Genomic DNA, 14,976 nt, shown 5'->3' with positions numbered 1-14,976 from the left:
TCCCATACTCCCGGTAAAGTGATATCACACGGTGTAAAGCTCACACTGTTGCTCCCACCGCTGCTCTTCCTACCCCGCCCCACCGGGACCGGCGGCAGCGGGTGCCAAACCGCCCCCCGGGAGCCGCGCTGAGGACGCAGCCATGCCCAGCGATGACACTCAGCAGCCGGACTGCCGCCTCGTCTCATCCCTCTCCAGCGCTGCACAGAGGACGAGGATGCCATGAGATTTCCCACAGGCCCTCACTTGCACCTGTCTGTAAGTGAACCGGTGGGAAGGAGGGGATAACGGACGGCGGATAATGACGTGATGGTTCCGGTTGTAGAACGAGCGCAAGGGGGCTCCGAGCGTCTTTATTGACCGGTACCGGAGAGGATATTGTGTGTGGAACCGTTTACGATACTGGACCGACCGCACTTGTAGAAAAAAAATAAGAAACGGTCTCTCAAACAGGTTGCTGAGATTTCTTTCAATCTGAAAGGTAAGGCTTTACAATCATCCGCGCGCCACTTAACGGCTCTGCGTATCAATGTATCCGCTTAATTAGGTAGAAATTAGGCTTATCGGTGATCTAACAATTGATAAATTGACCTCTAGTCGCTTTTTCAGTTAAAACAGTAGCTATGTTTATATCAGTAAAGTATTCATTCACGTTGTTATCTTGGTAAGAGGCCACACATAGCTAGTTTAACATTACTTACAATGATGTGTATCCTGAAGTAGTAACATAATCTGGACAGGTGAGTAAATCGATTTAAAGTGCATTCATCTTCCATCTTCTTCCTGTTTATGACAACTCAATACACAGTAGGCTGTTTGCATGATACTAAAAGAGAAACAGAAAGAAAAGGTATCATATGCAACATTAATTTCTAGAGTTTTCTGGGCATTAATGACCATACAATATGTACTTTATCCTGCACGATTATGGCCACTTTAATACAGATTTGATATAACATGATATATATTTTCTTTATGTTAGATTTAATACATGCTACAACATATATGGTGTACTTAACTACAATATGTAATAACCTATGAGCACTGACTGAAAGTGAATGTGAGATTGAGGCGGTGGATAAATGCAGCAGTGATAAATGATATGAGAGAGATTTAATGAATGAAATTATTACGTGAATGAAGACGGAGCCATCCGACCCCCGTGGAAACAAACAGTTACTACCTGCAGTGTTGACCACTTCACTGCTGTGGTCCCAGGCGTCTCCTGGCATCACTTATAACTGATGTCATGTCTTTTTATTGCTTTCCCAGGGGGCTTTGCAGCACAGTCAACGATGCTACCCCCCCAGATTGTGACTTCCACAGGTAAGGGGTGTGTTTGCTTATTTGCATTGTCTCTCCATATACACACACTGTTTGCCAGACCTGTGCTCTGCACCTCAGGGATCTTGACCTGGGCGAACTGTGTAGCTGAAAGTGTTCACTTGTGTTTCAGCTCTTCATATCTTCAACTGGGATCTCTACAGCTCATTTAGATTACAGTGGTTTCTCTCTTTTGGCTTTATCTGCACTGAATTTAACCCTCCACAAATCCAGTTTCTAATGTTTTCGACCATAAATGATCCAAAATAAAGCAGCAACACACCAAAACACAAACAGAGACCAGAGTGAGTATGTGCGTTGTCAGTCATATGGAGGAAAAAAAAACAGATGACTGAATTCCGTTTTAGACTATTTGAAAAATGAAATAATCCACTTTACCTCCACCTTTTTTTCTCCCACTCCTTGCTGTCTTTGTTCCCTCCTGCTCTAGCAGTGGGTGTCTCTGTCCTAGATGTGGATGTGTTCCTCTCCTCACACGCTGAGATGAGTGCTTTCAGAGGCAGACGAGGCAGAAAAGTCTCGATTTTACTACCTGGCTAAATTGCCCTGTGATGGAAAAATATTGTTAAAGGAATGATAGTTTAATAATTAAAGCCCCAGGGCTTTAAAATTGCAGGGACTCGCTGTGATTTCCAGCACAAAGTTAGAGGCCACCTCAACGAAATATTCATATCATTATTTAAGAATGGATATGTAAAGGGACCGCTCAGGTACTGCCACCCTCTCGCTCCATCTCGCTCTCCCTCACTCTGTGTAGGCTCTCTATTTCCCATCTGTAAACCCATCTCCCAGCTTCTGTTTCTTTCCTTTGAAATGGATTAAAATGCATCCACATAATGACTCTCTGTCTCTAGCTAATGTCTTCTAGGAGCTTAAAATGAGTTTCAGTTTTCAAAATGACTTTTTAAATACCTATAATATACTGCCGTTATTTATTTTCTATTTATCTGCAATGACAGGATAATGAGACTTAAAAAAATGTATTGATTATGGCACTAAGCCAGAGTGATTTCCAGGAGATGTTCTAAAGGATATATAAAATAAAAAAGAATGTAATGGGAATAAAAACAGGCTGCAAGGATTACTTGTTTAACTGATTGACAGAAAATTAATCGAGAATGTGGATGGGGAAACATCAATCAAACTACCTTAAAAATAACAGGTTGTGCTGCTGCCAATGGCTGTCAAAGAGGTCATTTGGCATGCAGATGAGACACTTATTACACAGTGTGCCATTGGTTAGGCTACCCTAAGGTTGCTGACCCCTGCTTCAGGAAGTCAATGCTCCTGGCTAAGAAATAGTTCATAACCTAACCCCACATTAAACCACAATGTGTCCTTTTTACTTTTCTCTTCGCATTTTGTACGGATCAAAAGAATGACATATGACGTCTGAATTAGTGAGCTTTAGAAGTGCAGTAAGTGGTGATTTAGCGTTCAACAGAGCCAGGCTTGTTCTTTCCCCTTGCTTCCAGTCTTTATGCTAAGCTAAGCTAACCAAGTGCTGGCTCCAGCTATATATTGATTGGATAGATGTAAGAGGGATATCAATCTTCTCATCAAACTCGCAAGAAGAAAGCAAATAAGAATTTCCCAGAAATGCCGAACTATTCCTTTAACTTGTAGATAAAAGTTTTTTTTTGTAATTACATTTTCCTTTCAAAGCTTCTCTATTTTTCCTGGTTCACTCAGGCATCACATGGGAGAAAAAAGCTCTTAATTTCAAAACACAAAATCATCACCACATCATCCAACGTGAATCTTCAGAGGGAAGCTTTTTCCCTCTCCAACTTTCGATTAGGGATATGTTTGGTGATGGATGAGTGTGTGCTGAATGTGAGTGTGTGTGTGTGTGTGTGTGTGTGTGTGTATGAGCTGGTTGTTCACCCACGCACGTGTTTCTGTGCTTTTTGCATTTAGCTGACTGCTAGGATCGTTTCAGTTCCCACAGAGAAAACAAATTAAAATATGACACCTCTCTCAGCTGCCTCTCATCTCCTGCTTTTCACTGTCGAGAGACGACAGAACTGCTAAGTATAGTTCTGCAAGTGGAGTGTGAAACCTCTCCACCTCTCTCAACATCAATTCCAACATTATGAAGGTCGAAACTAGATGATGTTGTGGTAGCTTGAACAAAGGTATAATCATCCCCAATCAACTGATTCTGAGCATGTTCTGTGTATGGAAGAGAGAGGGGAAGGTCGAGAAAAAAAGCACTCTTCTTGATCTGTATGGTATGTTTGGGTGACATAGTTAGAATCAAAATCACAATATCAATAAGAATACTTTCTATTTGTGATCAAAAAATCACAAGAAGCTGTCTAAAATGAATGTTCAGTGCAATGAACTGTGTTTCAATGCTGTTATCACTCGTGAAACAAAACCTTCAGTCATTCTTTTGGTTAAATGAGTTGCGAAGCAGCAGGAGCCACTGGTTTTAGAAGTCCTTTTTTTAATCACTTTGCAGTATATTCTCATTTCAAAGTTTTTTTTCCAGTGATATCCATAATGTTCCTCAAGATGGATACACAAGAGTCTCCTGCATAATACTGCAGGTTTATGTTATGGCCACGAATTTTAAATTATTTCCAAGAAGACCAATTTCGTCCGTCAGTTTGGCATGGCAAATAGCTCTAAATATTATGATTAAGGGATGCTACTATTGATTTATCTGTTAATTATTCAGACACATTCAGATTGCTTCTTCCAAACAGTACAAACCTTTAAGGTATTCAATTTACGACTATCATTCACGACAAAGAACAGCATCAAAGACTTACATTTGAGAAGCTGGAACCAGAGAATATTCAGCATTTCGAACAAAAACACAGTGATTAAAATATAACGATGAATTGATTATCAAGGTATTTTCCAATTTTCTGTTGATTAATCGACTAATCATTTCAGCTCTACTGTGATACCCATTAGCTTCAGCTAGCATTGCTATGGAGAAGACTGATGACATCTCATGTGCATATATTCCTTGGAAGTGCACCAACTGCAGATCACCTAACACTGGCAGGACTTTTACTTCTGGAACAGTGGATGCCAACTAACCACCCACTGAGCCTCTCTCACACATACATACACACACACACACACACACACACACACACACACACACACACACACACACACACACACACACACACAGAGACATATACACACACACTGAGCACTGTGCTTCAGTAAAAATCCCTGCAAATCTCAGGGATACACATTTCCTTTAGCCTTTCTCTTGTACGGTGAAGAACTGGATCCTTTACTCACTGTCACTAAAGCTCCTTTGACAGACGCACACGGTCTAACCGGAGTCTACTGGTCACCTGGGAGTCGTACTGTACACACAAATCAGATGCCTGTTGGCTCCTCTGAGACTTGTCTCATCCTCCTTCATCCCTGTCACTTTTTCAATTCAGCAACTGACGGGGATTAATGGCAGATCCTCTAACTTCTTTCAGGCCACAGGGTTGTTTTGTGATCTAAGGGGTTGTGTTAATGTGTGGGTTTGCTTGGATTTGTGTTTGCATGCGTTTCCTAGTTGAATCTGACAGCTGTGAACCTTCTGAGAGTCGTATATGAACTGCACTGGTTAAGATACTCTGACACTGTTAGAGTTGAGTCTCCCAACCTCTGTCACTTGGCGTCATTGTCTCTCCAGGCTGTTGGAAACTCTCCAATCTGAGGCTTTACTTCAATGCTCCCTTTCTAGCATAATTTGGTTGCATGTTAGTCAAAATCATTTATTTTTTGTCCTAGAAAGATTCCTTTGCTTTGTCCGTGTTGAAATACGTCATTGTTTTCTGCATAAATGTGTTATAGTAGCATCAGCAGTCTCGTCATGCCATGAAAAGCCAAGGGAATTGAAAGGATAGACCAGGAGGCGAATGATGTACAGGCGGGGTGAAAGAGGAGGAATTGGCTGAAAGAGTGAATAGAAGATTAGGAGAGTAAAGGAGAGATGAGATGCAAAAGGAGGACTGAAGAGACATAAGGTAGTGAGCAAGAGGGGAGGGATAGAGAGATGGAGAAATGGGGAGCAAGAGAGACTTCACATCGCTTTTAACGACATTATCGTGGCCCGTGGTGTATATAATTTAGTACGATGACGCAATGGAAGATACTGCACAGAGTGAGCTGTCTGGGAGCGAGGCTCATATGCTCATTTCAACACACACCCATACACACATGTACACACCCATACGCACATGCACACACGCACACACACACATTACCCCCTGTGATTGTGTTATATTTGTCAGAGATTCATGTGCGTTCAGTGTTAAATGTTAAGATTTATGATCCTAACCCTATCTAATTACAATTTTAAGGGGTACACCCCACTAACCTTGCATTTTCAGACAGGAAAAAAAAGCAAAAGCGGCACACAAAGAAGAAACCTCTGGCTGAATTTGACTTTAATCAACGTGGGGAACGTGGCTCTACAGTCAGGCAGCAGACCAAACCACTCAAGCTTAAACTAGCATTTGTTTGAACCTTCTGGCTGACATTTTCCAGTTACGTCAATACAGCAAGTGCCAGAATGTTTAAACGATTTGATTAGGCAATAAGACTAAAATTCACTGCAAATTACAGCCTTGGGAGCCTCATGGCTTTTAGAAAATTACATTGATACACCAGTAATGAGAAAGAAGCGCCTCGTTTTTTTTAATCAATTTAATTGGGATAATTAAATGTTGTTCTTCGGTTGAGAAATATGTGGATGTTTTAATTAATCAACTTCGTCATCTGGTGTTGTAATTACTATAATGGCAGTTCTTAAAATGAACAATTCTGCCTGAACTCAACCATATAAATTGGTCTAAATGAATGTCAAACATGTAATTTATATACTGATATAAAAAGTAATCCTATCTTAGTGCATTCATTGGATTGTGTGTTTATTTGGTGGTATTCTAATCTGAATGCCAGTAAAAACAAATCAAGGCATCCACACATATATTCAATCACACAGCTGATTTATTACTTTCTGTCAGATAGACCTGTTTATAAGGTCTATTTGAGGCCAGACTGTACTTTGCTATTTGCTGTGTGCAGTGGAGATAATTATGTGTGCAGTCTCTTGATTTCTTTTCATTCACACAATTACTGCTCCTGTGTCCTGTGTGCCAATCACAGCTATTTGTTTAAGAGTATCTACCTGCAATGCAGAGCAAACGCTGAAAGAATTTTGAAATCCCAATCACTTTGCTGTAATTGGGCAGTGCGTTCTTGTGCATGCATCTATATCTTTTCTTGACTTTTGAGTATCTAACCTATGTCTGTCAGATATCTTATGTCTCTTATGTTCTAACTAGTTCTCATCAAAACATTAAGTTGCATACGTTTTGAGTTTTGTAGTAAATACATCTTTGCTGTGTTTAATTGCTATATATCAGTATTCAAATTAAGGAGATTGCGTGATGATAATGATCCATGCAATCAGTAATCAGTCATAGTCGACCACTAATGACAGGAGATGCACATATGAATCAGGTTTAGTATGCTGAAACAGTGCTGCACATATGCATAAAACGTACTGGCCATATGGCAAGTGTGCACAGTAGGTGCTGCTGCATTCAGCATGCTAATCCATCTAGTGTCTGTTTGTCATCCAAAGTAGTCCGTTGGAATTCATCCACACTTTGCAATTGTTGCTTTTAAGACTTTTGTCTAACTATGTATAATTGATGTCTATATTCATGGATCTTATTGCAAGCCCAGATTCCATGCATTATGAAACAGTGGATGTGATAGATACTCTAGTGCTGAAACAACTAGTTAATTAATCTGACATGTTTGATACTAAATTAAAGGCAAGGTTGAAGTGCTAGCAAGATTTGAAAGTAGCATCTCCTCGGGGCTCCGTCTAACCTCTCCCCCCTACCCTCGGCGCTTTTTCAGAGCACGTAAATTATTTATTGCTGTCGGGGATTAAAGACCATTTCAAACAATATATAAAAAAAGTGTATATTGGAAATAGCTACCAACCGTGCCTTTTAATAAGCTAATTCCAGTTTCTTCAATGTGAGGATTTGCTGCTTTTCTCCATCTCATATCATTGTAAATTGAATACTACTTGAATACTTTTTTTTTATTGATCAAACTACAAAAGCAGTTTGAAATACATCACTTATCTGGTAACTTGTAACAGTATCCAGTCTTTTTTTTTTGGCATCTTATAGGTTAAACAATTAGCTATTTTTATACGACGAAATAAAAAGAAAAGCAAAACCAAACCAAACAAAATAAAATACAGTATCTGTATTTGACAGAAGCCTCTTTCTCTTCCCGCAGGGGTTCCAGTGAGAGGAGGTTTTGAGATTAACACTCCATAGGCCGGTCATGGTTTCCTACCTTCACACACTCCTCCATCTCTGCATCTCTCGCTGTCTTCTAATGTAAGTGTCCATCTCTTCTATTAATGCTCAGATGTTACTGCTTTGTCAATGGGTAAAATTACTTTTCCACTTAGCGAATAACAACGGAAAACAAGCTCCTGTTAGCCACAGGAGGGTGACAAACAGTTCAATATTTTAGGAAGTGTACCCGGTTGTTGATCAGCAAAAATGGTCGATTAACAACCCATTTAAACAGTTGTGTATAAATGATACATGAAAAGTAGTGAGCTTTAGAGGTGTTGGTAGACATATTTTTGAACTAGGCTGGCTGTTTCCCCCTCGGTTTAGTCTGTCTGCAAAGCTATGCCTATTGCCTATTGGCTCAAGCTCCACAGTCATGCTGCATTCATTCTTCTTTGGGAGATTTTTGAGCAATGTGTAAAACAGTTCTGTCCATCATTTAACATCTTGGGATAACATGGTCAATGTTATCCCGCAGGTTTTACTATGTCCATTATCCATTAAAGGTCCAGTGTGTAACGTTTTTAGTTGTTCATTATCAAAATCTGTGTTGCCCGTTCACAAACTTGTCCTTTTTCATGAATATTTACCACCACCATCAATTCCAAGTATTCCTTTTGGCTTGAAGTTTTACATTTGCATTTGCATGAACTGGGGTAGACGCGCCACATTCATGCGCCATCTTGAAATACATTAGCCGGTAAGGGACATACAGGACATACTGCTCCGCCTTTCGTGTTTTCCCTGTCACATGATAAACTCATAGGTGCTGTTAATGCTGCTAATGGGTATCGTAGCTTCCCGGCACCGGCAAGTTTGAAGAAGAAAACGTGGAGATACGTATTCAAAATCCAAATTTCAGGAACAGGAGTCTTCTTCTTCGCCCAGAAAAAGAAAACGGATATTGAAAAGAGTAAGAGACCCGCTTTTTGAAGCGTGAAGGCTACCGTAGCTGTAATACGTACTTTGAACTGCGTGGCGAGAGAGAGTTGATTGAGATATATGATCTCAACGCTAGATCGGAGAAATTCCTACACCTTTTAATAAATCATATCTTATACTGCCATCATAAAAACACCAAATTAGAGATGAGTGGTGTAGAGTTTTACAGACTTGAATAATCTATGTCAATGAGTACTAAAGCTGTTCTGCATGTTCATGGTGTTATTTTTTCTCCTTTCATTTATCGTCCATCTGTGTCTGTGAGGCCTGAAACATCCCCAGCTGTCTGATAACAGCTGCATGATAACCAACTACTTACAACATGTTTCATCAGTTACATCATGGTGTCACATGAATATACTAATTCAGCCTACATTGGTTATCTTTTCAGGCATTATAGAAACCTTTGTTGGACGTAAGTATGCTGAATATGTTGCAGTTAATTTGAGTTTAATCTCTACCGGCGCTAGCGGAATCCAGATGTCTAATAAGCTCATTCACGTTCTCTTTTTTATCCCTTCACTTTTCTGCTCGGTCTTCAAACTTCCATCTCTTTCTCTTGCTTTCATCTCCCTCTGACTCCCTCTGAAGGGTTTGATGGAGAGCTGGTCGAATGTCAGCAGGAACTATTGTTATATCCGGAGGAATTCTCGCCGGAGTGATACTGCTGTGCATTGTAGCAGTGCTCTGTTACTGTAGACTCCAGGTATCACTGTGTCACTCTGTGTGCATGAATGGGAATGTGCTTCAGTCATTTGAAAGAAAAGGGGAAAAAAAATGTTTTCAATATAAACTTTTATCTAGATCAGTCGTTCTCAACCTTGGGGGTCGGGACCCCCAAGGGGGTCGTGAGATCATTTCTGGAGGTTGCCAGATGGTTGGGGAGAAAAAAATTAAATAACATATTCTAGACTGGGGAATGGTTTTAACATTACTGTGTGAGTTTGGTACATTTCATGTGTTGTATTCAGAGCTTCAGTTGTAAATCAGGAGGTCCTGGAACACAGAAAGGGGTCTGAAGGCGGGTCACAGGGAGAGAAAAAGTTACAAACGCATCATTAATACAGAGCCTGGAACACATTGGACAAGGCTGGGTACTAGCTGCTAAAACTAAGACTAAACTAAACTGTCATTAAAGCAAAGCATTGTTTGTTTACATGTATTAATCAGAGCATTCACAAAAATCACTCAAAGCAGCAGGGGGAGTCGTGTAGAAACAGCTGTTTGCAGCTCTCGTGGTCAAAGGGGAGGGTGGGGGGTCGCGAACACACACCTCATTATTCTGGGGGGGTCGCAACTCAAAAAGGTTGAGAACCACTGATCTAGATGACCTATAAAAGAAAATTGAGCTCAGCGATATGTGAATGTCCTATGAAATTTGTTGTAGTTTGGAAGCAGAGTTGGAATTTCTGGCACAACTTCAACTACTTCCTTGTTTACCCTCTGCAGTATTACTGCTGTAAGAAGAATGATTCAGAGGTGGACATGGGCTCCATGGTGGGAGCGGACCCTCTCTCTCACTTTCCCTGCAATGCCTGCGACGCCCTCGCCATGGACGGCGCGGCTATCACACCCGTCTCTCTGGATCAGCTGGACGCGGGTTCTCACCACAACCACTGCCCCACCTGTTCACCGTACTCCCTCCGCTCTGGACTCACAGACGACATGCGCAACGGAGGGGCGCGGCTGGGCTTCCACACCTACTACGAAAACCCGTCTGTCTCTCTCCCGCTGTCTGCCCACCCGCAGGGCTCCTCCCCTCTGAGTTACTGCAGTCACACGGACATGTTTCCTCCCCCACCACGCCCCTACAGCACCCAGGTCTGAACTCTGCTGCACCATAAAGACACACACTAACATATATAGAAAACCTTTCAGACATACTAACACACACCTGACAACTAACACATGCCCTGTTGTTTGGGACTACATTCAGGTGATAGATTTTGATACTGCACAATTACACACATGCCCACATTACTGTACAAGCTCACTTCTGCCACACATTCCAGACTCATTCATCATGGGGGTGACCCATAAACTGAGCCCACTGACAGAGCCTCTGTGTGAGCAACACATCCTCGGACCAAACCATGGAGGGCTCCAGGCAGCAGCATAAACCAGTGTTAGATCTGCAGGGAAGTGGTAAATATTATAACTCTAGTATAACCTTATTTTGTTTAACATGAGGCCAAGTCACATGCATGAAATGTGACTAAATTTAGGTGTGAACGCACCTCGATTGATGCATCATTCAAGCCACTTTTGCAGGTTGTCAGGTACACGTGGCCATGCTTGTAATATAGCGTGAACACAAAAGGGTCCCCAGGCACACTGAAAGACAGTCAATTTTGTTGTGTAAGTGAAAGGGATGCAAATTTGAAGCAATTCTAATAAGCCACATTAATGACTTATGATTATCCATGAACCATTAAAAGCTTATGAAATACACATTGCATCCCCCTCTCCCCCCCCCAAAAAAAGCTACATTTAAAGAGCCAATGTGCACTTTTTTGCACCATATGGTTGGAGCCATAAATTAAATAAATAACTTCCTAAATAATTTCCTCTGACGTTTTCTGGATGTAACTATGTAATTGTGTACTAATCACAGGAAACATTCATTCATTTTATTGAATGAAAAACCAGGCCAGGTAATAATTAATTGACTATTCATTTATTATTGGCAACTTTATTTTCCATACGCATGTTGAATTTTATGTTGCCTACTTACATTTTTTGCATGTTCAGCTGATCTGCTAAAAAAAACTCTGTTACGCTAGTAAGTAATTAAAGTAAGTGAACTAGTGTAAATAGTTTAACTAAATACAGTCACTGTTTTCCCTAATACTAGTACAAAATTACATGGATCTTTAAGAAAAGATAGTGGGGAAGTATTAGGAAAATATTATTATGGACCCTTATTATTATTGCTCCTGCTCCAATTGCTGTTATTCACTAATGACACTACCAAAATTATGAAGTTACAGAACCTCAATTAGATTAGTTGTTGTAGTACCAATGTGTAGGATTTAGTGGCATCTAGCGGTGAGGTTGCAGATTGCAACCAACTGAATATCCCTCACCCCTCACCCCTCCCTTTCCAAGCATGTAGTAGAATAGCTACGGTGGCCTTCAGGTAATGTAAACCTGGAAAGGCCCTCTCTAGAGACAGTGTTTGGTTTGTCCGTTCTGGGCTACTGTAGAAACACAACGGTGAAACATGGCGGGCTCCGTGGAAGAGGACTCGCTCTCTACAGTATGTAGATATGAAAGGATAATTCTAACGAAAACACAATGATTCTTAATTTCAGGTAATTATACTGTGATAATCAAGAACAGTGTCGGCGGATTCCTCTTCATACAGCATCACAGCATTACTATTTAAGGCCCCACAATACTCTCATAAAAAACATAATTAGGAATATTGTATTCCTTTTCTGTCAATAGATCGCCCTAAATCGTACACACTGGTCCTTTTAAAAACAAAGTTCAGCCCATTCTCTGTCAAAAGGCCAAAGCCTACAAATATCTATCAAGTAAAAACAGAATAATCTACCCTGTTCTCCTGACCACAAACTGACGTTTCAATCATTGATTGATTGTTGACAAACTTCCTAAACACTGATGGATAATTTGTCTTTGTAAAACACCTTAGATAAAAAACAATTAAGTCCATAGCCAAGGTGGCTTAGTTGAAATAGCCACGGAAATCCTCTTCTCTGCCTGTATGGCCGGGAACATTTCTGTTTTTTTGTTTAGCTCCAGCCATAGTTTTAAAGTGCTCATATTATGCTTTTTGGCTTTTCCCCTTTCCTTTATTGTGTTGTATATCTTTTTTGTGCACATTATAGGTTTACAAAGTGAAAAAGCCCAAAGTCCACCCCAAAGGGACTTACTATCTCCAACAGAAAACACTGTTCACAAACTGCTCCAAACTGCTCTATTGTAGTCCAGCCATTACTTCTGTGATGAATGTGTGCCACTTTGTAACACACGTTATAATGCTCGCCTAGCTGCTAGCATGGCACGCCCTCATACTCTGCTTCTGACTGGGTAGTAGTCCTTAACTAGCTGCTGTGCATGTGCGACTCCCAACAAAGATGGAACAGAATTGAGATGTCTCACTCTGTAGCTAAAACAGAGAGCTCAACACACAGGGTGAAAAGAGGAGCTGCAACAATGTGTAGTACAACAAAAATATGGTGTTTTTTGAAAATTAAAACATGTAAACCTATTCTGATATAACCTCTAAATACAATTATGAACCTGAAAATGAGCATAATATGAGCACTTTCAAATAAATGAGAGCTGGGAGGTGATGTGGAGAATTATTGTGATGGCAGGTGTTCGCTGCAGAGTGTTGTAGCTTCTATCCAGTCTGACTATATGTGGTTACATGATCTCTGAGTCTGAAAAGGACCACCTCCTCATTATGCCGTTTTGCACTGCAGTTTCTGGTTTCTGTTATTCTCTCCTGCATTGTTCCCCCTCTCTCCCTGTGCTGGTGTTAAATGAAAAGGGTCAATGCTAGCCTGAGAAACCCCCTCCCCCCAGCCCCACCCCCCAGCTTACTATACATGAGGGCTAACAGTTTTTCTATTAGGTGTTGTTGTTTGCCATCTACAGAAACTCCTAATGGAGCTTAAGTGTTTTTCTCCAGAGGAAAATAACATGAAGAGTGAAAGAGAAGCTACAAGTTTTAAGTGTTTCTGTGCATCTTGCAATTAATTGAAGGAGTCTAGTTTTAGTCTGCAAGAAACAAAAGTATGCTAGAAAAGTATGAATTTAGTTAGCTTGTGTTTTCACTTCTGGTTAATTGTAATGAAACTAGACCATGGAGGTTGATTCTGCAGTGTCTTTCATATAAGTCGATGTATTTAACTTTTTCATGTATGGATGAAAAGAAAGAAATCATGGCAAGATTTTAGAGGTGTTGTAGGCGGAAAGGAGATCCTAGGATCATGTACCGTACTTGAAGTTGATCTTGAAGCTTAAGTTTTGTATCTTTTAAGCCATTATATCTGCTATACAGTACAGTAACAAGATGTAGTGCTATTCCACAGTATATGCCTGAATCTATATATTTTTAAGGAGTGTTGTAGTTTTTGTGTGGGATGTCAGGGTTTAAGCGTGTTTTGGTGAGTTTGTACCAAATGTGAGTTGTTCATACTCTTCAGTAATTCGTTCTTGATTTTTCTCTGTATTTCTGCTAGTTATAATACAGCAGAGGAATACAACGAGAAGAGAATGGAAATGTACATTTGGAACATAAAATTCATTTTGAAATTGTCCTTAAATCTAGCTAAAATAAAAAAGTAAAAGATACAGTGATATTTAGCATAACAGATTTAATATTAATTAAAAGACATAGTATAGATGTATTTTCTCACACCACATTGTTTCCACTGAGCTTTATTATCACATCTCCTAACTTTCCTCAACTCACATCCCCTTGTTATTCAGAAGTATGTGCTAAATAATATACGTAAAATTACTTTTTTTTCACTCAGCATTGGTGTTCACTGCCACATAGCCAATATACTCACTCAACAAATGTGGTCCCCATAGTTTGATGAAAGGGGTTTAGTTTTTGTGATTAGTTTGTTGCACCACAAAGAGCACCATTGTGGTATCAGAACTGAACTGTTCTTTTTAGGTTCCGTTTTTCTTTTTCTGACTGTTGAAAATTGTATTTTTCAGATTTTTCTGTATGAAGCTAGAATAAGTTTTGGTATACTCTGATACAATGCGTAAATCCACCACGTTTCACAAAATGTTGCTTTTTTTGAGGTGAAATAAATGTTTATATCTGCCTGGACTTTTTTTTTTTTTTGGTCTGCCACATTGACTCAGACAGTAAATGCACAGGATGTTGAAATCACAGTTTCGGGTTTTGGAAATTAAAAGTGGAAGGGACACAAATGAAAAATTAAAAGATAGAAGTGAAAAATAGCTACGTGTTGAAGCTCAAAGAAGGGGAAGTGAAACTGATCTGTCATCAGGGAAATTAAGATAAAAAAAAATGAAGGGAGAAATGAAGAGAAACTGCACCTGAGATTAGGAAGCAAGACTGAGAATATGTGGGGGTGGGGGTGGGGGGGTGGTGTCAGTTACGGGCGGGGGTTCTGAATCCTCTTGTTATTCTGCATTCATGCTTCCATCACTTTACCTGCTGGACCCGTTTGCTCTCCTGTCAGGTTGCTCAGCCCATAATAATAACAGGCCGTCGGGCTTGTGTCACGCCAACACCCCGGGGTGAAATATCACAAATACCACACCATTTACTTCATCCTGATACATCAGCAGTGTTTAGCTGGCAGTCTGG

At 40.3% G+C, this 14,976-nt stretch overlaps 1 protein-coding gene across 3 annotated transcripts; it reads left to right on the top strand.

Moving 5' to 3' along the window:
• Positions 1-53: 53 nt before the first annotated feature.
• Positions 54-11,974, top strand: LOC116057717 (protein FAM163A-like). Of its 3 annotated transcripts, XM_035994951.1 has the most exons (6): positions 60-481; positions 1,273-1,326; positions 7,642-7,745; positions 8,914-9,063; positions 9,240-9,354; positions 10,098-11,974. In XM_035994951.1, exons 5-6 carry the CDS (start codon positions 9,262-9,264, stop codon positions 10,473-10,475), a joined length of 471 nt encoding a protein of 156 aa, XP_035850844.1. In that variant the 5' UTR covers positions 60-481; positions 1,273-1,326; positions 7,642-7,745; positions 8,914-9,063; positions 9,240-9,261; the 3' UTR covers positions 10,476-11,974. The 3 variants fall into 3 exon arrangements, with proteins under 3 accessions (XP_035850845.1, XP_035850844.1, XP_031166165.1); XM_035994952.1 differs by lacking the exon at positions 8,914-9,063 and having other exon boundaries at positions 54-258; XM_031310305.2 differs by lacking the exon at positions 8,914-9,063.
• Positions 11,975-14,976: the final 3,002 nt, after the last annotated feature.

The sequence above is a fragment of the Sander lucioperca genome, chromosome 18, assembly GCF_008315115.2.
Source record: "Sander lucioperca isolate FBNREF2018 chromosome 18, SLUC_FBN_1.2, whole genome shotgun sequence".
Lineage (NCBI taxonomy): Eukaryota > Metazoa > Chordata > Actinopteri > Perciformes > Percidae > Sander > Sander lucioperca.
Note: the sequence above shows the minus strand (reverse complement) of the source record. Positions and strands in the feature narration are given on the sequence as shown.